The following is a 26842-nucleotide window of genomic DNA, read 5'->3' as shown; positions in this document are numbered from 1 at the left end:
AAAAAGTGTTAGCAGGTGACAAATGCACAAAGGAAAAAGGCATTATTACATATGACAATAATTTAAGTAAGACTACACAGACTAAGCTGATCTATTATTTAATCTGCACACTTGTTTAGAATGAACTGTGAAGGACAGGATGATGCAAATATACATAAAATTAGATTCAAATGAACTCTTCTAATTTATAAACTGAAGACCAGCCAGACTGATGTTTGCATTTTTATTAAAATTATGGCACTTAATATAATAGCAGAAAGAATCATATGGCCTTACAAACAGAAGCAATACAGCTTTCCAAATAACAACATTTCTTCCCATAACCAATAACTACTTGTGAGATTTTTGTGAACAGAGCAAGCCCTTGAATATCCGCATGAAACTAAAAAAAGCCTTTGTCAACATTTTTTCTTTTGGATTACAGCACTGTCAGAACCATATCTCCCTATAAGATACTACTGTTGTTAATTTTCTTCTACATTCTGTAAGTGAAATTACAGCTTCACTGTGCTATCATAAACAGTTATGACAACTTGTCACCAGGAAATGATGAATGTTTATGTTAACGTAGCAAATTCAGCAAAAAAAATATTCCATTTACAAGTTCTTGTAATTTTTTACAAATAACTAATATTGACTACATTACTTGACATTATAAAAAATTTTACAATTTATAAAAGAAAGGGTGGGAACTAAAAATCAGACGTCCCTAGTGTCTTAGAGAGACAAAATTAAAAAAGCATTACATTGCAGCACCTTTTGACATGTAACAAAATACTGCCCACTGTACACCAAAAAAATGGATTACCAAATTGTACCATTTCCAATGTTTGTGAAAAATATACGCACACGTATGCACAGAGAAACATGAAACTCAAGCATTGAAACATTTTAGAAGTGAGTTTTGGTGTGCAGTTTTCAAAAACCCTTCATAAAACACTGTACATTGATGGTCACCAATTCTAGTTTATCCACATGCAGGTTTCATTAAATAAAAAATGGCAGGTTCTTAAACAAAGATGTAAATTAAATGCCTAAGTATTTCAAAGTATTTTATAATTAAGTAAATGCACTCAATGCACTACATGAAGTTGTACGTTAAGTCAAGTAATATTACTGAGGATTAAAATACTGTACCTTTTGAAAGGTACTGCATTATCCTCTAAATGTCCAGGGTGTAATACTGCAGCAAATTTATAATCAGATCCAGCTGATAAGAGTATTAATATGGATTACATGAATGTCCACAGAACACAAAAGAATCAAGTAATGCTCTGGAGTCATTCTTCTCCAAAGTTTTCCCATCCCATTCAATAATATGTCCAGTCTTTGATTAATACATTGAAAAATGACATCACTTCTTGGAAGCATAATAAAATGAAATAAAATTTAACAAGGAGTTTAGTATACAGGCTTCATCCAGCATACTGCTAAGCTTTGGTTATATAAAGTGCAGTTCACAATCTTGTATAATTTTAACCACTTGTACTGTACACAGAGCTATTTTTTGCAGCACAATCTCCCTGCAAACATTTTTAATATTCATGTTTTTACAGTTTGCTCATACAGCAGGCTCAAGAAAATAAAGTTTGATTAATTTAGTTTCACTTTAAATACTTCAGTACCATCCAAATATGTGCATTGTATTTTTAAGCTGCTTGGTAATGTGTAACCTCTTGGAAGTACAGTAAGCTGCACAAGTAAGTGACATTTGTATCCCATTATATTAACCATTTAGTTCTTGAGAGTGCACTTTCCTAACCTCTTCAGTCTCTCATACTTTTTGTTGTATAAAGTTTTCAAGTTTTATTATGATGCAGGCAGTACACTCCATCACTCTCATGGCAACTTCAGAAGTGAACCTATCATTTGGAATCTGTGGAAAGGGAAGCAAGTCAGGATATCTAGTTTTTAAGCTATCTACTCCATAAGCTTCCAGTGTCTGAACATCATTTGTAAGTCCCTCAAGTTGTTGGCTATATTCCTCTATTTTTTGTGCAAGAGCAGTTGGTTTTACATCTTTATCTGACTTACCCCTTACAGCATAATCAGCTGCAATCAAAGCTAACTTAGTGGAGAGATAGCATTTGAAGCACACCCATTCATTAGCATTTTTATGAAGGTCATTTCTTGCCGCTGAGAAGTTTGCTCGAGCTTGCCTAAGCCATCTACGTGCCTCCACAGGATTACCAACGGATCTGAATGTAGGTGGTACAAAGAATCGTTGAGAGTATGATGGCCCTGTTGAAGATGGGCACTTTTCTTTACACTGCTGCCTTTCAGATTTATGGCTTGTTGCTTCTTGATTCCATGAAGTATAAAATCTTTGAAATGAAAATTTGTCCGACTGGAATCGAGAAGCTGAGGATGAAAAGGTTCGTCTTGATGCTCTGTCTGTGTTTTGGTCTATAAAAGCCTGCTTTTCTAGTCTGTTAATCTCATTCTGTAAATGTTTGAAAACTTCATTGGCTATATCAAGGTTCTCTGCATTTTTGTCTGGATGCCACTTAAGATACAGTCTTCTAATAATCTTTTTCCTTTCAGATTCTGGAAGTTTCCAAGCCTGTTCAATCACTGATGTTACTTCTCTTAATATTTCTGGCAAAGAATTTGCCTTCATCTTTTTAGGTGAGTGATGTTTTGAAGATGCTGTTTTGTGGCTCTCTCTACCAGAGAAGAGAGGAGGAATTGTCCTGGGTCCATGTGCTGGAAATTCAGTAGGACTAGTTGGGGTAGAAGGCGCACTGTCTCTACTTTGGGAACTTTCATCAGGTCTTGAGAACTTGTATAAGTCAAGAGAGCTCACTATCTTATACTCACTATATCCAATATCAATCTGATAGATCTTGCCCAAAAAACTGGAATTTTCATTATCTTCTCGTTCCACTTCTTGCACAATGATTGCATATGTATATGTTGGTTGATATGATCCATATATATCACCACCCTCAGCATCAACAAGGTAACCAACATATTCTCCTGGATAAAAAACATTCATTGGATCCATAAGGAGAGTATAGTGAATTTCTGCTGGTATAGGAGTGCCAGGCATAGGTAGCTCGAGTTTTGATGGCTCTGAGGAGTCATACTTCACTCCTAAACTATCAAGCTTTTCACTAATTCTGTAAATATCATTACAACCCAACATAGCAATTAAATATGAGGTATCAGAAATCAGATTGTCCGTTGCAGATTTCAGGGTCATCGCTAATGCCAGAAGGAAATTTATGTCTTTGCTGTCAGAGTGCTGTATATAAAGGAGTATTACTGCATTCCCATATCTCTTTAAAAATGCAAATGTTTCACTTCTACTGTGAGGAATAGGAGCAAAACCTTTCACTCGTAACGTTGTTTGAAGCTTCTCAAAACAAGACACTTTCAAACCTTCTCGTAAGGCTTTGCACAGTCTTACTGCTTTTTCTTCATTGGCTAGGAAAGCATTATCATTTTCATGCTTCATAATTCTAATAAGTCCTGTAATGAACTGTTCAGAAGATAATAATAATTGCAACCTGCCTTGCAGAGAACACAGTGCTCCAAACTGGCAAATTTTGGGACATTCTTCATCTAACTGTTCTTCAAGAATGCTGCTTAACAGACGAGGCCTCAGTTTCTGAGGGAACAGCATTATCAACTTGGTATGAAAACCATGATCTTTCCCTAAGTAACACTGGCTAAGATCAACAAGCATCTGTACACCAATATTACCTTGGATTCTACTTTTGTAATGTGGGGCATCATCAAAAACTAAGATGCTTGACTTTACCAACCTACCATCTTGACTGGGAAGGTAAAGGATCAGATCTCTCATATTCTCAAGGTCATTTCTAACCTTAACAGAATCATTTTGAAGACTTTTAAACAGGCCAGAAACAACCCTCTTAACTGTGCGCATTTCATTAGGATCCAGTTGCTTTCCTTCAGAGTTCTTGAATATGCGACTTAAAACTTCAACATACTGCTTGGTGGAAATAACATCTTCAGTACCCAAATGTTTAAATAACTGGTGAAAGGTACCAAGTTCTAAAGGAAGCTTGTAAAGGTAGGGTTTGAAATCAGATTCATATTCGAGATTTATTACTACTTCCTCAGGTTTCAGAAGCTTCCAACCTTCCTCTACCATCACAAAAGCAACCCCTCGAAGCTGAAAGCGGAATTCCCTCTTCTCTGTACTGAGAAATTCATAAATACTCCGTAGGACTTTGGCCCTAGTTTTTACCATTTCCTCATCCAAAGTAGTTATATTACATATATTTCTGCAGTTATTGATAACTTTGTCCACAGGTGGATCCAAGTTAACATTTAGCATAGTTAAAACTTGCTCAAGCTGTTCTTGTGGGCCAAAACTACTTCCTTCTTGTTCTTTGATACTAAGAGGCGTTGCTTTCTCCGGCAGAATAGGACATGAGGTCCACAGCAATTGTAACACATCCGTTTGTTTGAATTTAGGGTTTACCTGTGCTCCATTGAATTTTATAAGGGGGAGTGTCCCATTAACTTCCTGATACTGAGGATGAAATCTGACAAATTCAGCAGGAGCACGTTCAGGACACAAAAAGGGAATTAAAGATAATTCTTTTAGAAAATTTCCTGATAGTAAATCAGTTCTTTCTTGAAATATGTGATGGAGGAGGACATCAACTGTGTTCTGCAGCGCTTCCTTAGACCAGTTTTCTGTGTTAGCTCTCATGCTTATCTCCTTAGCAAACTGCAATACCTGCTGCTGTGAAATGACATACTTTAGTCCTATATGCCGTAGGAATGTTACCCATGATGTAAGGAAGGCAGTTTGGTTCTTCGGTTTTGTGAGTTGTTCCAGTCTCCTAAAGAATTCTTGAGGTATGAACAGTTTTTCAGGAAGCATAACTTCAAAGACTCGTATAGTTCTGTCATAAAAATGTTTTGCAGGTTTTAGTCTATTGTTTGCATCATGAATTATCAAAAAGCTTTCCAGTTTTTCAAACAACTGTTCCTTTATTTCTGAAGATTCCTCAATGCCAGAGAGTCTGTTCTTTAGGTAGATCAAATGCTCTACTTTTGCATCATAAGACAATGTTTCAATCTTTGGTAAAAGATGCTTCAGATACACTTCAAGATCATCCACAGGGACACAACCAACTACACTGTACAAGTCTTTTAAGTGAACTTTTTCTTCAAGAAAGGCACATAATGTTGACTGTGTCCATCTATCCACTTCAGCTGAAGGGATACTTTTTGTAAGTACATAGCAAGTTCCACATTTTGAAATATTGATGTATCGACCACTAATAGATTTATAGCATGGAAGAGACTTTAAAATATTAATGTCATCATCAGACATTAAATGACTCAAATTGCAATTGAAGTACATTAAGAGGGCTTCAAAATCACTTTCTGCTAATTTTTCAGTCTTAAATGTTGAGGTCTGGACCATATAATGTACAGCTTTCAGAATGCTTGAAGGATTATCTATGTTTGCTGTATGCCCTGACAAGAGTGGCACTAGAATATTGTCTTTGGAGCAAATTTTGTTCAAAGCAAGCTGAATACAACCTGTTTTCATTAAAGCATGGAAAACTTTATCACTCTGTGCATTTGGGAAAACTGCTATATGCATAAGGCTAAGAGGCAACAAGACATCACACTCCGGCACAACAAGCTGATTGGCTGAGACAGTAAACTTTATACCTGGCAGTAAAGCCCAATCCTTCAAAGTATCAACAACATCATCAAATTTTGCTTTCATGTCTTCTTGATCTTCCTTCACATTGACAGATTCACTAATAAAGTGCCATGCACTTTTCAGCCAAGATTCACTTGCAACATTTTCTTTCCATTTCATACAAGTTCTGGTTTTATATTCTCTAGGTAACACAGATGATAATAAATCAGCAAAACTTGTGATGTCAAAGACTTTTGCTACATCACAGCTAAGGAAAATATTACTGTATCTCAAATACAGTGTGTTCATAAACAGGTCCTTGCGAGATGGAATCAGTTCATGATATGTTGTTAAAAACTTTGGCCGCTTTGAATCAAAAACTTGCAAGACATTGTCAAGTGTAATAAGAAGCGGCAACCCCTCAACTTGGATTTCGTTCTCTTCTGCATCCTTGAAACAATAGTCAACCAGAAGTTTTAGGCTGTGAAAGAGTTTCAAGTTTGTCTGCTGAAGACGACAGGGCAGCTTTCCAATGTGACAATTAGAATCTGGAGAAGAAAATGTCATCAAAAAATTGCATACATCAGCAGGAGTCACATATGTGACAGGAATATCTGCATCTACAAGACAGTGATAAAGATTTGCTGTTTCATCACAGTTATATACCAAGTTAAATCCGATTTCTAAAAGTAGATGTTTGAGTCTATAAACATTTTCGGCTACTGTCTTGCGTGTTGTGATGTTATACTCTGTGTTTTTGAGGTGCTGCAATTCATCTTGTAGCAAGTTGTCAAAAAATGGCCTCCCTTTGTTTGAGGTAGACATGTTAACCCAAGTAATGATAACGGCAGAATGTAAATCAGAGCCATCAATATTTGGAGCTCGCATGACAGGTAAGAGACGTTTTAAATCTTCGTAAATGCAGCTGTATACTGCTTTCACTAGACAGTACCAATCTGGCTGAATATCAAGTCTGTTAACTGGGAAAAAAGACAAAAACTTTTTTAAAGTGTCTTTCACAACATGAATAGATGCGTTTTGTAATATTGATACTGTAGGATCAGAGCCTGGAAAATAACGTTTTTTCAGTTGGATCAGCAGTTCAACATAGGCTGGTGCAATTACTGCTGTCATTAGGCTATTATTCCAGTCGCTTCTTACTCCAACTCCATTATCATCACGCCATAGATTTCTTCTGGCAGAGTCTAAGGCAAAGTGTCCATTTACGTGAACAGGTAACCCAGTCTCTAAAGATAAGGGTAAGAAGCAAAATGCCCTGTGGGGTTTTTTGTAGTTGTGAGTAATGCAAGCAGCTACTCCTCCACGTGGGAAAAGGGTGATGTCTTTATTCTTATGAGCTGATATAACACTTTTGCATACTTTATCCATAGCTGAAAAACCAGACCTGTTGCAAATTAGCCAAGTTGTAAGGTTACTTTCAGAGTCTTCAGTATCCATAGTGTAAGTAATCTGTTGTACAGGTATTTCACTTAGCTGCTTTTTTTTAGTTACGCTGTCAATTACAGATGCATGGAATTGCTTCCGTTTTAATCTGTCTCCATCTGTAATTTTGCCCTGTACAGAGTATAATACATTCAGTGCTCCTGTTGTTTTTTCTATTTCACAAACAGAAATTTTTTCCATGTGATTCAAAAACATTAAAAGTTCTGCTCCATCTGTACGCAACTTATCCAGAAGATTTTGGACCATTCTGTCTGAACTTGGAACAGAGGAAATTTCTGACACTTTTGCCATTTCTCCATTTCGAAGTGGAAACCGAAACATTGTGCAATTATCCAATTTAAAGTGGTCTCCTAAGTAGAGGTCAAGTACATCTGAGAACTGCGTTCTGAAATCTGCATCTAAATCTCTAAACATGCGTCCAGGACTTACTGATGTCGAACCTGGCGCATATCTAGCATGAGGATCAAAGATACAGAGTATATCATTTCCTGATATGAAAGAAGGACAGTCAGTGATGTGATACACAGAATTGAATCCTATACCATACTGTCCTGTTTTACATGGGTTTCCTTCTTTAGTACCTTTTCCAAGGTTCTGAATCCCTCTGATATCATCCTCTGTAAAAGGCTGATTATTGTACACACACAATGCTGGCCCTTGAAGAGGTGCCCATTTCTCATCAAATATTCTATCAACTGGATGATGTCTAGGATCAAACACAAAACAGATCTCTGTAGCTTTGGCATCATCTGCATTCTGAAGTAGCTCTTTCAGCATTTCTTTTTCTGAAGGGTACGCATTAAGAATGCTTTTAATTCTACTTGTCAATTTTTCTTTCTGTCCAAACTCAGTTCCCAAGGTAGTAAAACAGATATTAGAGGCATATCTTTCTAGAGCTTTGTGTCGCTTTGGTATCGCTCCAAGCTTTACTGCAACTTCTCTAGGAATATCAGCATGACAATATTTTACAGTTGTATCTTTCACTTTTATCCAAGGACAATCATTGTAACACAAAGATTTAGCAGGTAAAAGTGCAAGATGAGTATCTGGTAACAAAATCGCACCATATTTTTTCACACAGACTTCTTGCTTCTTCTCTCTAATGAGGCCCCATATTCCTTCACTAATAATTCTCCTACAAAGTTGAAAATTATCTTCTGCTAGCTGGTTTGTCCCTCTTTCTTGATTAATCAACTCAAGGACTAGAGCAAAATCCTCAACTGTAAAAGCATGTCTCACACCCACATTTTCAAAGAGTTCACGGAAGCTATTTTTATATTTATTAGGCAACTGGTAGAGGTACGGAGCTGCTTCAAAGTTCAAATAAAAGCATACTTTCATTGGGTCAACATATGCATTTTCTACAAGAATGAAACTACATCGTTTTAACTGGTCAATGATAACTGTTTTTGTTGCTTCGTTCTGTAGCATTGCTTCATGTAGGTATTTGTAGCAAGCATTAGTGATATTCTCCTGATACAATGTAATTCCATCAAATGTTTTAGCAACTTCCAGCAACTGATTTATAACCATGCTAACAGTTGGTTTCTTAAGTAATCCCAAAAACTCTTTGACAGCTAATGACAGAGCCCCACAACCCTTAAAGGAATGAGAATTTTCATTAAGAATTGGTTGTAAGAGACAAACTATATCTTGATGATCAGCAGTGAAAAGATCAGATGCTGAAAACATTGTTTCAGGCTGAAAATCACTACCCCACCAGTGCAACGAAAACCCTGCTGGCTTTGTAAGGAATGGAAGGAAAGGGATTGTTTGACATTTTGCAGAAAATTCTTTGGCTCTAGGGTCATTACATTTCAGTTTTTCATCAACAAGACTCAGTATAATGCTGCTTCGGAGACAAGCTGCAGCATGATCATTTGTATTAATTTCTGCTACTGACTCTGCACGTTCTATCAGGTCTTCCCATAAAACATCATCTTTAGCCATACCTAACTGAACAAGTTTCACCAAAATAACAGGATTAAGGTAATCCTGATTGCTGCCATAAGGAAATCTTCCATCTTCAGCATCATACAACTTTGCAACTCTTCCTTCAGGGTGGATCAATCGGGAAGGTATAACTAAAGGATGCCCTTCCAAAGAACAGGGAATACACGGGGTAACACGAAGAATTCCTGAGAATTCCTCAACCTTTTCATTGAGCACATAACGCATCAAAGGATCACGTAGCTGAGCATCAATCTGCTGAATATTAGGGAAAAAAACTTCAGAGAAGAACTGTTTCTCAGAGAAAGTGTTCTCTTGTAGTATGTATTTACATCCTGCTTCTTCAAAACCTGTCTTCACCCAAGAAGGAAGCTCTACTGCACATAGATTTTTGGATCCAGTTTTTTTAAGGTACTTCAGGAAGATTTTAAAGGCAGAAGGCCCAATGTCTGGCCTTTTCAATATTGAATCATCTAAAAACCTCACATTCTTCATAGAAACCCATGATGAACCATCAGAGAACACTTTGATCCCTCCTTTGCTTTTTGCATGAGCTATATCTTCATAAAATCCTTGACATATAATAGAAAAATCATCATGCACTGAGTCAGGATCCGGCCACACTGCACAGTAACTGTAGTCAGCTAACTCACCACTGATGGCCATGTCACGTAAAATACAGAGTGCTTCTAAATAGGCTTTTACAATAACATGCCTCATGAATACTGTGTTCCATCTTCCTTTTGTGTCCGTTTTCCAGATCTCTTTTCTATTTGAAGTAACAGCAAAGCAGCCATTGATGTGAACCGGCAACCCTGTTTTAATTCGAAGAGGCAAATAGCAGAACACTTCCCCAATGCTGTTACAACCAGGTTTCACAATCCACTTTTGTTCCTGAGTTTCAGACAGATGTATTCCTACACCACCACAGGGAACAAGTCCTAATCTTTGTCCACTTTCCTGTAATGAAAATTTGAGAGCATCCCCAGTGTCCATGCAAGAGCATATAAGCCATGTTGTAGAATCAACTGTTTTTTGTGGCAGCTCATCAGCTGGCCTTTTCATCTGCCCAGATTTTGCCATGTCAAAGAAAGAAGCTGGGTCATCTTCTGGACCTCTAAAAAGAGGAGACTGCAAGTCAGCAATGCGTCTAAATACATGATGAAATTCTTCTACTACTATCTGTAAGATACATGAAGATTTTGGTGTTTCAGTGGGAAGCTTTTTACTACTGTTGCTGCAAGTCTTCATGAGTTTGGCTGCTTCTTTTAAAACACTCACTACAGGGGAAAGCAATGCTTTGGAGGTGCACACATTTTTTTTAATTGTCACAACTTCTTGTGCCATGCCAGGATCAGCTTCCTCAGTTTTCAAGTACTTCAAAATCATTGAGTTTACACTCTGAGTGAATATTATCAGTCGATGTCCACAGATGCTGAATTCATCCACCAAAGTGTAAATGTCAGCTGTATTATAACAAGTGCTACTGACCTCACTCACTTTGCCCTCTTGCTGAGTTCTAAAAGAAAGTCTGAAAAGAGTCCCATCGTAACTGTAAGGGGCCTCCACTGTCAGTGGTAGATGACAACCAAATACACCCAAAAATGGTTTGAACTGATTTGGAAATTTTCGCAGCCTTTTCTGTTGTTTACTCCAGTTAATTTTGATTCCAGGATTAGATTTATCCCTAATATGTTTACTGATGTGGTTAACATTTGGGTCAAACATTATCATGAACTCTCTGCTCATAATGATGGGAATATCAGTGACATGATAAACAGAGTTAAACCCCAATCCAAATTTTCCTACTTTATCAACTTCACTTCTTTTTAGAGACTCCCCCAATCGAGTTATATTTAGAAAATCTGAGTCGGAAAATACAGAATTGTTGAAGGACCACAAAGCTGGCCCATGACACACTGCCATTCCGGGATCCAAAAGGTTCTCTCTTATATCCATATTGCGCCTCATGTCAATCATGAAATTACATTCTGTTGCATTGGCATCATCCGCATTTTGAAGCAGTTCTTTAAAAATGTCTGAAACAGAAGGATATTCCTCCAAAATGTTTTTAATTCTTACGGTGAGAGGTTCTCTTTGCCCAGATTGCTCAAATCCCATGTTTTCTGGATTAATCAATCTTGTACTGAGGCATGGCACATTTAACCACTCTGCAGTTTTCATGGGTATGTCTTCATGCACCAAGATTATTGGTTCCACAGAATCTTCAAGCAAGTCATTTAAGTCATCAACTTTGATATCACAATAACAGCATTCATGAATCGGTTTCATTGCAAGTTTGTAAGGATGTTTGCCACTATAAATAGGCATGGGTGTATTCAGATTTGCAGAAATCTGACTGCTGTATAGCCATCTTATAATGCTCAGCATGATGTAGAGATTTTGTTTACTCTCCTCCTCACTGAGAGATTGCTCACTTTTTAGATATATTTTCTGAATGACCATTGAAACATGGTCTGGCGTTAACTGCTCAATTGAACCACAATATTTAAATAACTGGTGAAATTTAGTCATAGTTTTAGGCACATTATGCAGATAAGGCTGGAGATCAAGATCAGGTTCTGGTTTTATTACTGCTTGTGTAACGGAACAAAATTTTTTACCAGTCCAAACCCAGGGAAATTTCAAGGCTTTAAAGGCTTCCTTACCTTCATCTAAGTGATCATGCATAAATCCATAAATTTCAAGCAAAATATGCTGAAATTGATAATAGTCCTCATCGCTAAAGGTTTTAGAACAGTACCAATCAACCACCACCTTAAAGTGTTTTAAGACTGCTTTTATGCTAGGTTTGGTGGCAATGCCAAGTGTTTTTTCTATATTTAAATGGACATTTTCCACAAGGGGAACTGATGACCCAACTAAAATTGCATGAGCTATATCACACATTTCTGGTGGTGAACACAGATTAGAGAAATCCCCTCTCCAGACTAATGATCCTGGATAATTTGGAGGTCTTTCCTTGCATGCAGGAATCCATTTTATTTTTTTCAACATTGTTTTTGCTTCAGGTGAATGCAACAAAGTGTGGTTCTTGTTCAAAATCATTAAAAGAGTTCTAGCTTTTCTTAATAATAAATCATGATTTTTGACAGAATTACCCTGCAAGGTTTCAATTTTATTTGCCACTCGTATAATATCATTTTCTTCAAGATTCGCTTCATTTTTTAAGCCTATTTGTCTGAGAGAATGAAGAATATCTGAAGATACTGCAAAAGTATTAGGTGGGAAGCAGTTTTCTTCCTCAGCATAAAACAGATTTTGTAGTACTTCTACTTCAGGATCAAAAAGTTCACTGGCTGACACTCTCTTTTCTTGTGAAATCTGAATAAACATTAGTGATGTCAGCCAATCTATCACATCTGTATTTTCATTTTTGAGGAAAGTCAGATTTTCAAGAACCCATAGCATAATCTTTGTTGATTCATCATACGAATAAAAGTCTTTTTGAATATCTTGTATGATAAACTTGAGGCAATCTGTGCTCTTTAGCTGTTCTTCTTTTAGTAAGTTAGCTAACCGAATAGTAGCTTCATCGCTGCTGTCAATTATTGGAACAGAAAGTCTTATACCAGGTGGCAGTTTGGCAGTGTGGTGCAATACCTTACAACCTTTTAATACAGTAAATGCATTGCCCCCTTCATCAGATGATTTTTCAATTTTTTTAAATATCATTAGCTCCTTAATAATTCTTCTTTCTCTTTCATTAGCATCAGTTAAACTAGCTAAAAATCTCCTAAGAGCATCTTTATGAGATGCAGGAAATGATGCTACCTGACTGCATAGTTTCTGCAATGATAGTTTCTCCATTATCTGTAAAATGACACTTGGTAGTGGTGAATGCACATACTTTTTTAAAAGTGGATGTTGTATCGAGGTGTCTAGCTTTTTAAGTACAACTCCACCGACTTTCTGTATAATGTCTGCTAAGAATTCTGGAAGCTGTCTCTCAGATTCATCCTCTAGAATAACTGGTGATGGAGTTCTAAGTCTAATCAGTTCCACTAATGTCTCATTTTCTTCTAGCAGTATCTTGGGGATAAGTGGCATGTCATCAAACAGACTCAAATCTTCAGAAAAATGTATATACAAGTTCTTCCAAACCATCTTAAACCAGGAAACAGATGGATGATTTTTCTCTTCCGAACCCGGATACCACTGTACTAACATGTCTCTACTAGGCCATACAGTATTCATAACTTCTTTGATTAGCCGGGCAAATCGTTCTGGAGTCAAAAGCTGTAGCTGAGTGCATGGTCTTCCTGAAAACAAAATAAACCAGTAAAGCTATGAAAAAAAAAAGTCAAGTAATACAGATAAAAATACCATGTGCTGTACATATTTGCAAAAACAGAACGGAAGAAGCAGGGCAGGAAACTAAAGACATTTTTTATGCTTGTCCACTAAAGGCATACCAGATACCAACTCAAATACTAGGGCTGTGAAAAACAGGTATGCACCCAGAGGCCCTGATTGCTGCTGCTACAGACAGTGAATGCTAAACATTTTTTGTTTTTAATTTTTTTTAAGTGCCAGGAGGCTGGGCCAGGTGGGGGATGGGACTGGGCAGGGCAGCCATAGGTGCAGAGGCAGGCACAGCCAGGAGCCCTCCGACAGCTCCCACAGCCAGAGGATCCCTCAGAGGCCCTGACTGCTGCTGCTACATCTGGTGAGTGTGGGTCTTTTTTTTTTGTGTGTGCTGGGAGGCTGGGGTTGGATTGGGGATGAGGCTGGGCAAGGCAGCTATGGGGGCTCCCCTGACCCAGGACCAGCCAGAGCAGCTGCAGAAGAACCTGCAGCCTCCCAGCTGTGCCCGCTTCTCCCTGGCCAATCCAAATCTCTGAATCTCTCCGAATCTTTTCCGAATCACTTTGGAGGCTTCGGATTTGATTTGGACCTTTTAATGGGTCTCCCGATTCAATTCAGATTTGGAGATTCAGCTGCCAAATCGGGCCAAATCTCCTCTGAATCGAATTGGTGATCAAAGCTTCACACAGCCCTATCAAATTTCCCCCGTCATTTTGTAAATTGACTAAAATCAAATATACTTCATATTAGTACAAATCCAACAATAAGATGGTAACTAATTGTTATGTTATTACTTCTGTTAGTTTTGCAGTCTTCAGGCACACAAAAACAGCTGCGGAGTTAATATTCATTACAAACAGTATGGTTGCACATATAGTCTTTACCTTATATACTTACACTCCCTGACCTATAAATCCAATTACTACTTTCTTCCACTAACAGTTTAGATGTGTGCAATTTAAATGCAGGGGTAGTCAATGTTTTTTCAGTGGCAGATAGGAATCCTGAAGCTTGGATGCGAGCCCCTGCTGCTGAAGCCCTCTGGCTTCGGGCTGGATCCAATGGCTCTGAGGACCACAGCTGGCGCACAAGCCACAGATTGCGCACCCCTTATTTAGTGCAACCAGAAAAGTTAGGGGCAACCCTATGTACCAGCCCAGACTGAGCACTAACTAAACTGTAACAGTAGTAAACAAAATGTAATTATATAATAAGTGCTAAATATGAGATTAAAAATACACGAGTAAATGTGTGAGTTTGCTTTTAAAATTCTTACAGTAGAAAAATATATTTGTTTAAAATATATTTTTTGAATTATCATACATTATCAATAAACAGATCATCATTAAACTTTGCAAAATATCTTTGGAACAGATGTATTATTCCCAGTTCATAAATGGAAAAGACAGTAATTTATTTCTCATCCTGACACTGGAAGATAACAACAGAGCTAGGAATAGAACATACTGGATACATTTACACATACTATTAATACAACAAAATAACTCTGGTGCAGTTCACACCAGAGTCAGCTGCTCCCGAACACAGCGTCGCCAGGTGGCAGGAAGCCTGAGCCTACAGGCTGGTAGGGAGCCTGGCAAGGAAAAGGGGGGAGCTTTGGTTCAAGAGCCCCCATCACCATTTTTAAGCATGGGGACACTGACAAATGAGACACAGGAAGCTGCTGAAGCACAGTAATTGCCAAACTCCAGCAAGCTTGATTAATTGAGCCTGCTCTGACACGCTAAATTCCAAGTAATCGGAGTACCCTCTGCACTCGTGTACAGGCACCCATAGACAGCAGCCCTCAGAAGAGAGACTGGAATCTGGGGTGGCAGGGTGTGGAAACAGGGCAAGGAATCCACCTCCTAAAATAAAACTCAAATTCTGTTGCTTAATTCCTAAAATAGTAAGTCCCCCAAAACAGTGAAGATTGTTTTAGGCTCTGAAGTATCAACTTATATTCATTAGAAATAAGAAGTTAATACTGAGAATCTCAATGGGGTAGACAAGCAATGGCCAACATTTTTGGCAGCTGTGCCAAAACTTAATCCCTGTCACCTCTGAGTGATTCATGGCACTCGGAGGGACATATGTGATAACGCCTGCACCAAAATGGAGGCAGAGGGCTCAAACCTCTGGTTACATGGAGCAGAGAATGGTGGTTGGGGGAAGGATGCTGCAGAGAAAAGTGTCACCACCAAAAGCCAAGTTAACCCTACTCTCATCTCATAAGCACTGAAGTTTTATATGGCAAGTGAGGACCCAAAGCCGTGAATTCAGCAGCAGGTGCAGGACCAGAAGGGTTAAGCTAGTTCTTGACAGCAATACTGGGCATCTTCTCACTTCAGCAACCTGACACAACCATTCCACAGGTTAAGCCCTCCTGCCTCAGTTCTGGTGCTTTCTTTTCCAGAGACTAGAGTCTAAGACTCAAACAAGCCGCACACACACCAGCTGCCTGTGTCACTTGCGTCAGGCATGCCATGGGCTGCCATCACTTGGGTAGATTAATAAGCATAACATTTTATTCATGTCTTCAACAGCTATTAGCCCTCACACTTCAAGCATATAGCTCAGATATAAAACTTAGAGATTCACATTTGAAATGGTGTTATTTTTTAAATGAAAATTTGTTTTAGAAATTCTGGAAATCTTCCCAGGATACATAAGTATATTTAAACAAAATTAATACCAATTAGTAAGCATAACTTAATGAAGATATTGTTACTAACATTCTTAATAAAAAGAGTGCTAACTACATTACCTTCTCTCAATTATTAGGCATTTTTTCCTACTGCATTTACAATTTTTTGCTAAGTTATTCGCATCCTTTTTACATGAAAGCCGAGGCAGAAAGAACATGTAATCAAATCCACACAAATGCCAGGCTTCAATCCAGCAAAATATTCAGTCACATCATACCTGAAAATCCCCAGAGAAGCTGTTGGGCTAGAACATAATTAAATGATTTTTTTCAGAAAAACATTCCAAACCTGTGATTTACATAACAGTAGCAACAAGCCTGCCTCTGACAATAAAAGTCCATGCTTTATGGAGTGAAAATGAATTTATGCCTTTTTGTACAACAGCCATGGACGAATCCATTCTGCCATCTGAAAGCAACTATGTAAGAGGGTTTATTTATTTATTATGTATGTGTAAGTTATGGAGGGATTTTGGCGAAACAAATGTTGCAGTCAGCCGGAAGAGATCCCTACTAGTGGATACTTTAAAGAAAAAATGGAAGGCTTTACAAAGCTACAAATCAGAGAAAGCACCAATAAACTACAGTTATGTAGATAATTCCTTTTTTTCAAAAGAAGAACAAAGAAGTTATAGATGTAATTACTAGAACAAGACCATATGCAATCATATAGTTGCTGAAAAAACATTTGCAACAATAGATATATGTTAAAATACTGGCCACTGAGCCTTAATTTTATAAGTAGATGTTCTATCATGTCTTCAGTCATAGCCAATACACTTAAGAAAAATAGAAATATGTCCGTAAGTAATGTTATCTGCATTTGGGGTTACAGAGTTTATTCAGTCTGCAATGTAGATATCAAGGAAAAACAAGGGAGATAATAAAGGTAGAGGGAGTTTCGTGGTTGAGTCCTGGAGGAAAGGGAAAGCTTCTTCCTTGATACACCATATCTTCTCACTAGCACCATGGAAAACTTTTGGGGAACTCAGAGGAAGCTGTATCTCAAGCCATGGTAGGAAGACTGGAACTTGGGTCTAAAAACTTATTTTCATATGTCCTCTTTTCCACCTTTTTCTTTCACCCACCTAATACAGCTGTAGATGTTCGCATCCATATACATCTTCATTTTTTCTCAAAACTTACTAATTATTATTTGCATTACAATAATGCCTTATAGGCCCCGAACATGGATTGGGGCCCTATACAAAACTGTTGGTAGTAAGAAAAAAGTTGATGCTTTAAAGATTTTACAATGTGTATTACAACAGATGCACTAAATTGAGCAGGACTGAGGCCAAGTTAGAAGACAAAATAAGATAAGTGAAAACTAAATCCATACAAGCAGAAGAGGTCTCCAAAGACTCGTTCCTGAAGGGAGGCAGGTGGAGGAAGAACACTGAAAATAATGAAAATTCAGCCAAACTAAACTGGAGGGAAAGCAAGACAGACCAGAGCCCTAATTAGCCCAAGGTACAAGAGGATGTCATAGAGTAGGGAGTCGCAGAGTATCAAAGGAGGGTAACTATTACTAAAGTACTATTATCCAGTTTTGATTTCTGTACCTAAGAGAGATTTTAAGAGACTGCAATGGGTAATAAAAAAAAGCTACAAGAAAGTCTCACGTTCAAGGAAAATCTTCTTTAAATTAATCAGAGAAATCTAATGTTCTATGTAATTTACCTGAAAAAGGGCTAAGAGGTGACTTGCTCAGTCTATAACTCACCTTGGAAAGACTTTCTAATAACAGATGGGACTTTATTCTAGCAGAGAAAGGCATAACAATATCCAGGGATCAGAGGCTAAACCCAGACAGAAATCAGGTTAAAGATAAGGTACAAAGATTCAACAGAGGAGCTAGTCATTAGAAATAGTTACCTAGAGAGGCAGTGGATTATATCGCTTTAACTTGGGCAGGATTCATCGTAGTTGAAATTAAATTCTTCAACTTCAAGATTTGCAATTACTAAGTAAATGATAAATAAATATCCATGTTTTCTTCTGACTGTAAATCTCCACTTTTTCCTCCTCCCCTTTCCCTTTCATGAGTCTATTCTATCATTTTCACTGGTGGTGTTCTGAATTCCTTAAGAGAAACTCTGTAATGTCATTGTGTGCTCAACTTAGGTATAAAAGTGGACGTTCCTTAAAATATGGGTTTCAGCCAGGCTCCCCAAACCAACATAGTTCAAAATGAAATTAAGAAAACAAACAAAAGCATAGCATTTCTTCTAAATTTTATCATTAGAAATCTCTTTTCTTTGTAGTTACAAGCATATAACAAATCTCTTTTACCTCGGCTTTTAGCAGCCTCCTTCAAAGCAGTTAACACTTGAGGCTTCAGGTTATCAGAAAGTAATCTTCCTTCAAGGCCAGGGAAGAGAGACCTAGTGAGCCATTGAAAACAGAAGCAGTAATGATCTCAGCATCTTTATCATTTAAGTATTTGTGTTACTGTTTAAAAGTTACAAACATTGTAAAAAAGTAATCCATGTCTTTGCCCACATACTTTAAAAAAAACTTTTTTTGCTGTGTTTTATTACCAAAAAAATTAATAATAATAATACAGAAACAGAAGATGCATTAAAAAAATCCAACTCTTTTGTACTTTAAAAGACAGAAGAAGCAAGTTTACCTCATTAAAAGGTACCAGGGTTGTGATCTGAAGTCACTCATCCTCATTTTAATGTTATACTCTGGACTTCTAATAGGATACTAAAGTTCAGTTTTGTCAGTAAATCCATATAAAAGCATAAAAATATAGATTGTGTACCTCAGCACTTCAAAAATAAATCTGGGGCATGAGAGTCAGGCAGTATACTTCTGGTCTCTGAAAACCCCAGCATGCACTTGAAACCTAATTAACAAAGCCCATCATTGATACACAGAACTAAAACAGAATTCTGCCCATCCTTTCGTAACTGTTAGGATTATGTACTAAGACAAGTAACTTTACTTAAGACACTAACCAACAGCCTGTCAAGAATGATGGGGGGGAGGGGGGGGGTTGGGCGTGGACAGAGCACCGCCACCCAACATCTCGCACTGCAGCTGCTCTGCCTCTGGCCCCACGCACCCAGCCCTGTGCGCCAGAGTGGTGGGGCAAGGTGCACCACCAGCACCGCTACACCCTGCTCTGTCCCTGTCATCCTACCAGCACTCCACCGTCCCAGGCCATACTCCTCTGCTTCCCTGGCGCTGCCATGACAGCAAGGACTGAGGGGCCAGGAGGGCTGGGGAAGTGAGGCAAACACCACCGGCCTCACCAACCTGCTTCTGCCCCTCAGTCCCCACCATCATGGGGAGAGAGGGGGGTGGGAGGGGACGGAGCCTTGTGTCTGCCCTGCCCCCTCCCCCAGCTTCTCATCCAGCTCCATTCCCCCCATCCTCCCCACCCACCACATTGGGTCCAGGCTCATTTCCCTCCCCCTCCACTGCCTCCAAGGAGCAGGTCCGGGGGGGGGGGGGGGGAGGGGTTGAGTGCAAGTCCTCAACCCCCTATGGCCCCGCTCAGGGACAGTAGGGATGGTGCTGCCATGACAGTGGGGACTGAGAGGCTGGGGGGGAGCTGGCGACCTGGCCTCCCCCTGGCTCCAGTCCCTGATGTCATGGTGGCACTTGTGTCTGTGCAGAACACTCTGGTTGTTTCAGTAAACATTGTGATTGGCTGCTGAGACAACCAGACTGTGAATAAAGCATTATGGACAGACTAAGGCTTTCATAATATTAGAGCTTAGGTAAGCAGGTGAAACAAAATAAATAGGAGTAAAATAAATCTGTGGTGCTCAACATATCTAACCCAGCAGGCCAGATGAGTGTTGTGCAGTTAGTCTGTGGGCTGGATCCCACATGCAGGGTCAGTCTATGGGTCTAACCTCATGCACAGGTCCTTTTTAGGAAACAGTTCCATATCATCCAGCCCATGGGAAGCCCCATGGGTCTAGAAGTCTGGCAGCAGGAGAATGCTAAGTAATGTTGCTACCACTCCTGCACCATCTAATTTCCACACCCATGGGGAGACCCACAGGCCAGATGACATGGCTCCACAGCCAAGATCTACCCCCCAGGTTGGAGACTGAGTATTCTTTGTTACTTCTTGTCCTAAGAGAGATGAGAAGCTGAGGGGACTCATAGATACACTTGAGGGCAGACCCAGGATTCAGAGTGACCTAGACCAATTAGGCTAAAAGAAATCTCATGAGGTTCAAGAAGGACATGGGTAAAGTCCTGCACTTAGGAATCCCATGTACCCCTACAGACTTGGGACCAACTGATTAAGCAGTAGCTCTTCAGAAAAAGAGCTGGGGCTTACAGTGGACAATAAGATGGATAAGAGTCAACAGTGTGCCCTTGTTGCAAAAAAGGCTAACACCATATTGGGCTGCATTAGTAGGAGTGTTGCCATCAGATCAAGGGAAGTAATTATTCCCCTCTATTCTGCACTGGTGAGGCCACATCTGGAGTACTGTGTCCAGTTTTGGGGCACCCACTCCATAAAGGATGTGGACAAGTTAGAGAGAGTCCAGCAGAGGGCAACCAAAATGGTTCAGGGACTGGGGCACGTGACTTATGAGGAGAGGCTGAGGGAACGGGTCTTATTTAGTCTGGAGAAGAGAAGACTGAGACAGGATTTAACTACCTGAAGCGGGGTTCCAAAGAGGATGGAGCTAAACTGTTCTCAGTGGTGACAAATGGCAGAACAAGAAGCAACAGTCTCAAGTTTAGGTTGGATATTAGGAAAAACCTCTCTCATTAGGGAGGTGGTGAAGCACTGTGACAGGTAACCAGAGAGGTGATGGAATCTCCATCTCTCGAGGTTTTTAAGGCCTGGCTTAACAAAAGCCTCATTGGAATGATCTAGTTGGGGAGGGGCCTGCTTTGAGCAGAGGGTTGAACTAGATGACTTCCTGAAGTTCCTTCTGACCCTAATTTTCTATGATTCTATGACAGTAAGTAATGATCTTAAAATTGCAGCAAAGGAAGGTTAAGCTGAATATTAGAAATAACACTCATGAGGTTCCTGACACACTTACATTTATGGCATGATTAATGTGTTAGTGGTGTTGTAAGTGGTAATGGTCCCACACATTCAGCCAATTTAAGGCCTTGTAAAATAGCAAAACAGCACAAAAAATGTTTCCACACATAAATGTAGAACGTTTTTGTAACTGGTAACAATCTTGAATTAAATTTGATTCATGTCCACAAACCAGGAGCTGTCTGGAGCCACATGTTATGTAATAATTGTCAACCTGCCCAAAATGAACACAGCCGACAAAGGCCTGGGGCAGCTCCAGTCTCCAACTGGCTCAAAGCTGCCCAAGTGGGTGCCAACAGTCAGCAGATTGTGAGCAGCAGTCCACAGGGTAACTATAAGTCTTCAGCTGGCCTTGCCAGGGCTGCTAGGTATGGGAGAGCAAGGTACCTAGCAGATGGAGCCAAAGGGCTCCCCACACCAGGGATTTTAAACCCCCATGCCCAGCAGCCTCTGCTGGGGCTGCCTGACATACGCTGTTATATACGGGGATTTAAAATCCCCAGCAAAGGGAAGCCACTCAGTTCCACCCCTGCGAAGCTTTACATCCTCCCCCACTCTCAGTTAGCACTGCCTCAACTGCAATTGGGATGTGTTCCATTTGGTGTGGCAGAATGCACAGTTCCTGGGATCAGGGGTCAGATCCCATTTATTATTATTAATTATTATTTGAATGTCTGCCAGTGGCCTGTATGCAACTGAAAACTGAAACAGATTAGCTAGATTTTGAAATCCCCATTCTTGAAGGTTTTTAAGAGTAGGTTAGACAAACATGTCAAGGATGGTTGAGACATGGATGATGCTGCCTTGAGCAAAGGGATAAACTAGATGACCTCCTGAGAGCCCTTCCAGCTCTCCCTTTCTATGATCTTACAATTCTGTCTCTTTAATACAAAATTCCTTTGATGTTATTGCAAATTTCAAAAATCATGTTTTTGACCATAATATTGACATGCAAGAAAAGTGTTGTTACTTTTTTCCATCTCCTGCAGTCATCCTAGTAAAAGGCTGGGTGGAGAGATATTATATTTGGAATCATAAATTTTCATGTCATTTTTGCAAGACTAACATAAGTATACTTTAAATCTTCTAGCATGAGCCACAACAGTGCAAAGTCCCCCACCTGTATCAATAGTTTCCTACCAGGTTTTTCTGGAAGATTCAGTCATAAGTAACCATTTTTATTCAGTTTTTTCCTAAAGGTGCGTATAAAGTATAGGTTATCTACCATAACTAAATTGTAATCACCGATCAGCTAATTTCAGATGGCTACAGAACAAAAGCACTAATAACTCACCGACACTGTTGGACTGTAACAGTTTCATTATCCTGTCAGTTATCCAGTTGCGCAAACTTTATTTCACAGTATAATATATTATTTTTACTCAAAATATAAGTTAGTTAAGTCACCAACAAGGAAAGACAAGTAGCTTCTGACAAATTTGAACTGTTCTGTAATAGTCTATTAATGTTTGATGGCGTGGATATTTTTCAGCATGAGTATTGTGATTTAACTTGACAGGAGTCCAATCAAAGAAAAATAATGGCTCAAGGTAAGTCATCCTCAGCAAACGTTTCTGGGCTTTTTTAAGATATAATGAAAATTCCCTTGGCTCCAAGAACTGCATCTTAATTGCTTTGTGAATGTACTGTAGTGGTTTGGACCAGAAAGGATCCAGCTCTGGGAACACAGAAGAATAAAAGAACGAGAGCAGATTTGAAGAGCATGTCTGTCTGTCCGTCTCCCGTAACAAAGAATTCTAGTTGCTCAAAGGAACCAGAATAAGACACAAGTCCCCCACTGTGAATGTCTGAAAAATGTAGGCCTTCTTAAATTACACAAGGAAGAATTTTAGGAGATAACCAATGGTTCTCAACCTTTTTAGACTCAAGACACTCCTCAGAAAATGTCAGCTCCTAGTTTTCACTCATTTTTTGACTATGGAAAAGTAATACAGCAATCTTCCTATTACAAAGAACTGAGAAAGATCATTGCAGGTCAAAATATTTTTTACACTATGGATTCTAATTTGCAATCTCTAGACTTACTTTGTGAACTGTTTGCACACCTGACAGTGCTAACATTACACAGCCTGCACCCCACAACACTCCTGAAAGGATCTCAAAGCACCCCAGGAACAGAGCCCCCTGGTTGAGAAACAGAGAGAGATCTTTCTCCTCCTATTCTTTGTTCTATTAAAATCAACAATATTTTTATCTGATCATTATTTATGGCACTAGTCACAGAATTCTGAAGGGGGAAACTACAAGTGCCCAAATTCCACCCAGATCTACAAGGTTATATTGGTGGACACAAAAGATACTGAGCAAAGGGCCCATCTACAGTGGAAAAATTGAAAAAAAATTAATCCCAAGCCAATAAAAGCACTCAGGAGACATCCAAAAATGGGAAAGAGGTACAACTAGCCTTTTAACAATGAAATATCTTATTATAAGTTATGTTCCCAGAGTGTGTTGTTATCTCACAGGTAGACGGTTGGCTTGGCTAAGTTTATTTACAACAGCAAGATACTGTTTTCATGATAAAGTATGGACATATTTCAATTTAATTTTAATACTCTGCAAAAATCTAGTTGATCTAATAAAAGATATCCCCGCTATCACAAGAGATAAACAACCTTTGAAACGCATTAAATTTTCAAAGTTTTTTTTAATGCATCTTCTAATTTACCACCCCTTCCCCTGAGGGGGTTATGTTGCTGGGGGCAGACACTGGGAGCAAGCACCAAAAGGCACAGGCACTGCAGGTGGGGGAAAAGGAGTAGGGGGCAAGCACCAGCCCCCAGCCACTGTTTTCCTTGCCACTCGTCCCCCTGCTGCTCCATTCCCCACTAGAATGGTAGGTGGGGGACAAATTAAAGATGACCCTCCAGTTACTATATTCTAGACATGGAAAATGTCCACGTCTGTAATCTAATACTGTGGGTGAGTCATCTTAAATTCAAAGTCATCCTGGATTTACATAAATATGGTATATATACACTATATATCACAGATAACTTTGGTACTGATATTAAATAGAGGAGGTAACTGTTAAAGAGAAAAAAATGTGGATCAAAGGCAAAAATCATGCATTTTTTTGATGGAAAACAAAGGAGAATTATAACAGTTATACAAATAAGCATTGTTTTAATATAAAGTGTTTTCCAAAGCCAAAAACAATTTAGTTATGCAGGTTAAAATGTATTTCAGAGCCATGCTAGCACAATGGACTACTAAACATTCAAGCATTTCATTGTATTAGATGCAGTTCTAATTACAGACAATCACTGCTTGCAGTAGGGGGAGTTAATAAAAGTCTGCATATTTATTTTTAATAAGTCTTTGTAAGATACTAGCTGTCATGTTCCCCATCATTGCCACTGTCTTAAATGCATCTAAAGTAACACTCAGCTGGTGGGAATACAGTTTAAAAGTGCCATATGTCGCTTGCCAATCCACAAGGACACACATTTTCAACTCTCTCTTATGTAGGCTCCTGAGGAAAAAATAGTTGGATTAAATTTATTTGCTGCCTGTTTCATATTAAGAGCCAATTAATTCTTTCTAATATTCTGACAGCAACTACCTTTCTAACTTTCAGATGTAAAAGTATATGTATTTAGACTTGGGTTCCCTTCTACACTGTTTCGTCACATTAAAAAAAAACTTCTGCATGTGTATTCTATTTATACCACCAATAAGTAAGTGACACTTTAAAAGGAATTTTATTAACTTTTAAGCTGAATTTTCACAGAATATAATATAAAAATGTTAAATATACCTTGGGTACTCTTCTGAGGTTATATAAATTATATCTCGCTCTGACACAGATGAAGAAAAAGGAATAAAATTTCCATTCTGTAACGGCAGAAGTTCCAAGCCAATAAGTTCACTGTAGACTCCATCACTAAGTACGTACTCCAAGAGGTTAAGCTTTTCATCAGCAGGGCCTGTGTGTCCAGATTTCCTCAATGCCTGCCGTACCACAGCAGGGGTCACTTTCTCCACAGGTTTGGTGCTAGAGACAATAAGATGAACTGCACTAGCAATATTTGGTGGTACCTTGGCAATCTGTTTCCCTGAGCTCTGGAGGTAGTTGAGAACAGATTGTGTATACTCCAAGCTCTCATCCATTTCAGAGAAGCATACATGCTCCACCTTTATCCACTGATTACTGGCAACATATATAACTGCACTTTGTAACAGTTCTTTAAACACAGATTCTATAATTGGCTTCCAGGGTACCCTAACTTTGTCCTTTTCTGGCCACAATCCATATATTCTCTCAGATGACAAAGGAAAATCTGAATTCTTCTCAGTCTCCATTCGTTTGATAGCATCCAAAACGAGAGTGGTATATGCTTTTGGGACAACATTGGCCACAAGAAGCTCATTCCACAAAGCTGCTGGATCTCGCCACTGATCCAGCTCTCGCCATTTGATACTCCTCCTATTGTCAGTGAGGCCAAAGAAGCCACTAACATGAACTGGGAGGCCAGTCCTGCTCTCCTCTCCTGGAGGCAAAGGAAGAAAGCAAAACGCTTTTCCTGAAAAGTCTGCTGCAGCTCCTTTTTCCTCACCATTACTTGATAAAGGCATAGCTATTCCAATCGTAGGAACAAATTTCAAGTCATCAGCCAAACTATCTAGTTCACTGCAGATTCCTCGACCTCCCACACCGTTACATACCAACCAAGACGTTTTCTGCGCATCCTTAACATGCTCATCTTCCAAAAATATATTTACATGGTATGTCACGCATGTTATGCTGTTGCTCGGAACCCCTTTACAATATTGACTTATTGCTGTTCCTAAAATTTTGATAGAGTTTGGTCTTTCATGTTTCAAGGCCTTGCTCTCACTAGCAGTTACTCTAAAAACCAGTTTCTTCTGTTCCATCAGCCTCTCTAACACGCAAGGAAACATCTTGAACACTTTTTAGAAAGAGCAACACTGTATCCGCATCTGCTCTGAATGATTCAAACAGTTCCAAAATCTTTTGTTTGTCATACAGATTACTACTCAGTTGGGAAGGCTGTAGGCGAAGGGGAAAACGAAAAAATGTGCCAGGAAAGTTTCCATTCTTGAAGGTTTCCTTAGTGCTACCAAACACACCAACAAATGGTGCAAATTGATCTGTAAGGTCATTAATTTCCTTGCTGTCATCCTTTAGATTCCAACACTGGCCTGATTCATGGGGTCCAAAAAGGGTTTGATGGGGATCCAGGATTCCAATTTGGTCACCACTGAAGATACTAGGGACATCTGTACAAGTGAAACCCAAGAAATATGAGTAAATCTGAAACAGACTGGTTTTAAAACACAAACTTACAGATCAAATGTAATTTGGTCTAGAATGGCTAATGCTAAGAGACTGCAAATGTAATAAAATCAGTACAATTAAAGTACTTTCCAGAAGAAATACAACATGATTATACACTATGGATGGCAACAGACATTTTTCTAAATATCTGCATTTTACTAAGTAACAAATATGGAGACTGATTTGACAGTATACTCCATTAAAGTGCACAACCTTGGGCCTGAAAAATGCTATACACTTACCAGGACTATGTACTTACAGGAATTTAATGTAAACAATGCTTGCTTACAGTACTATGTTCTAGTATTAGCATCTCCCTGGAGCTAATTAGATTCCCTCACTTTCAGGGCTTGCAATTAGAAACCCTAATAACGAAGAGAGGAAACTATG

At 39.0% G+C, this 26842-nt stretch overlaps 1 protein-coding gene across 5 annotated transcripts in view; it reads right to left on the bottom strand.

Moving 5' to 3' along the window:
• Positions 1 to 209: 209 nt before the first annotated feature.
• The window catches only part of SACS (sacsin molecular chaperone), a 78743-nt gene continuing 52110 nt past the window's right edge, over positions 210 to 26842 (bottom strand). For 3 of the 5 annotated variants that reach the window (XM_090028854.1, XM_090028861.1, XM_090028875.1), the window contains 4 exons: positions 24911 to 26394; positions 18387 to 18478; positions 16310 to 16336; positions 210 to 13338 (listed from right to left, as the gene is read on the bottom strand). In XM_090028854.1, the coding sequence (XP_089884980.1) occupies positions 1775 to 13338; positions 16310 to 16336; positions 18387 to 18478; positions 24911 to 26055 (12828 nt within the window). In that variant the 5' untranslated portion in view covers positions 26056 to 26394 and the 3' untranslated portion in view covers positions 210 to 1774. The remainder of the gene's footprint in view (positions 13339 to 16309; positions 16337 to 18386; positions 18479 to 24910; positions 26395 to 26842) is intronic. The other 2 variants (XM_090028869.1, XM_090028883.1) reach the window with 1 other exon arrangement.

Source organism: Crocodylus siamensis, chromosome 1, assembly GCF_052110815.1.
Source record: "Crocodylus siamensis isolate JL-2025a chromosome 1, ASM5211081v1, whole genome shotgun sequence".
In the NCBI taxonomy this organism is placed as follows: domain Eukaryota; kingdom Metazoa; phylum Chordata; order Crocodylia; family Crocodylidae; genus Crocodylus; species Crocodylus siamensis.
This window is presented reverse-complemented; position numbering and strand designations above follow the sequence as displayed.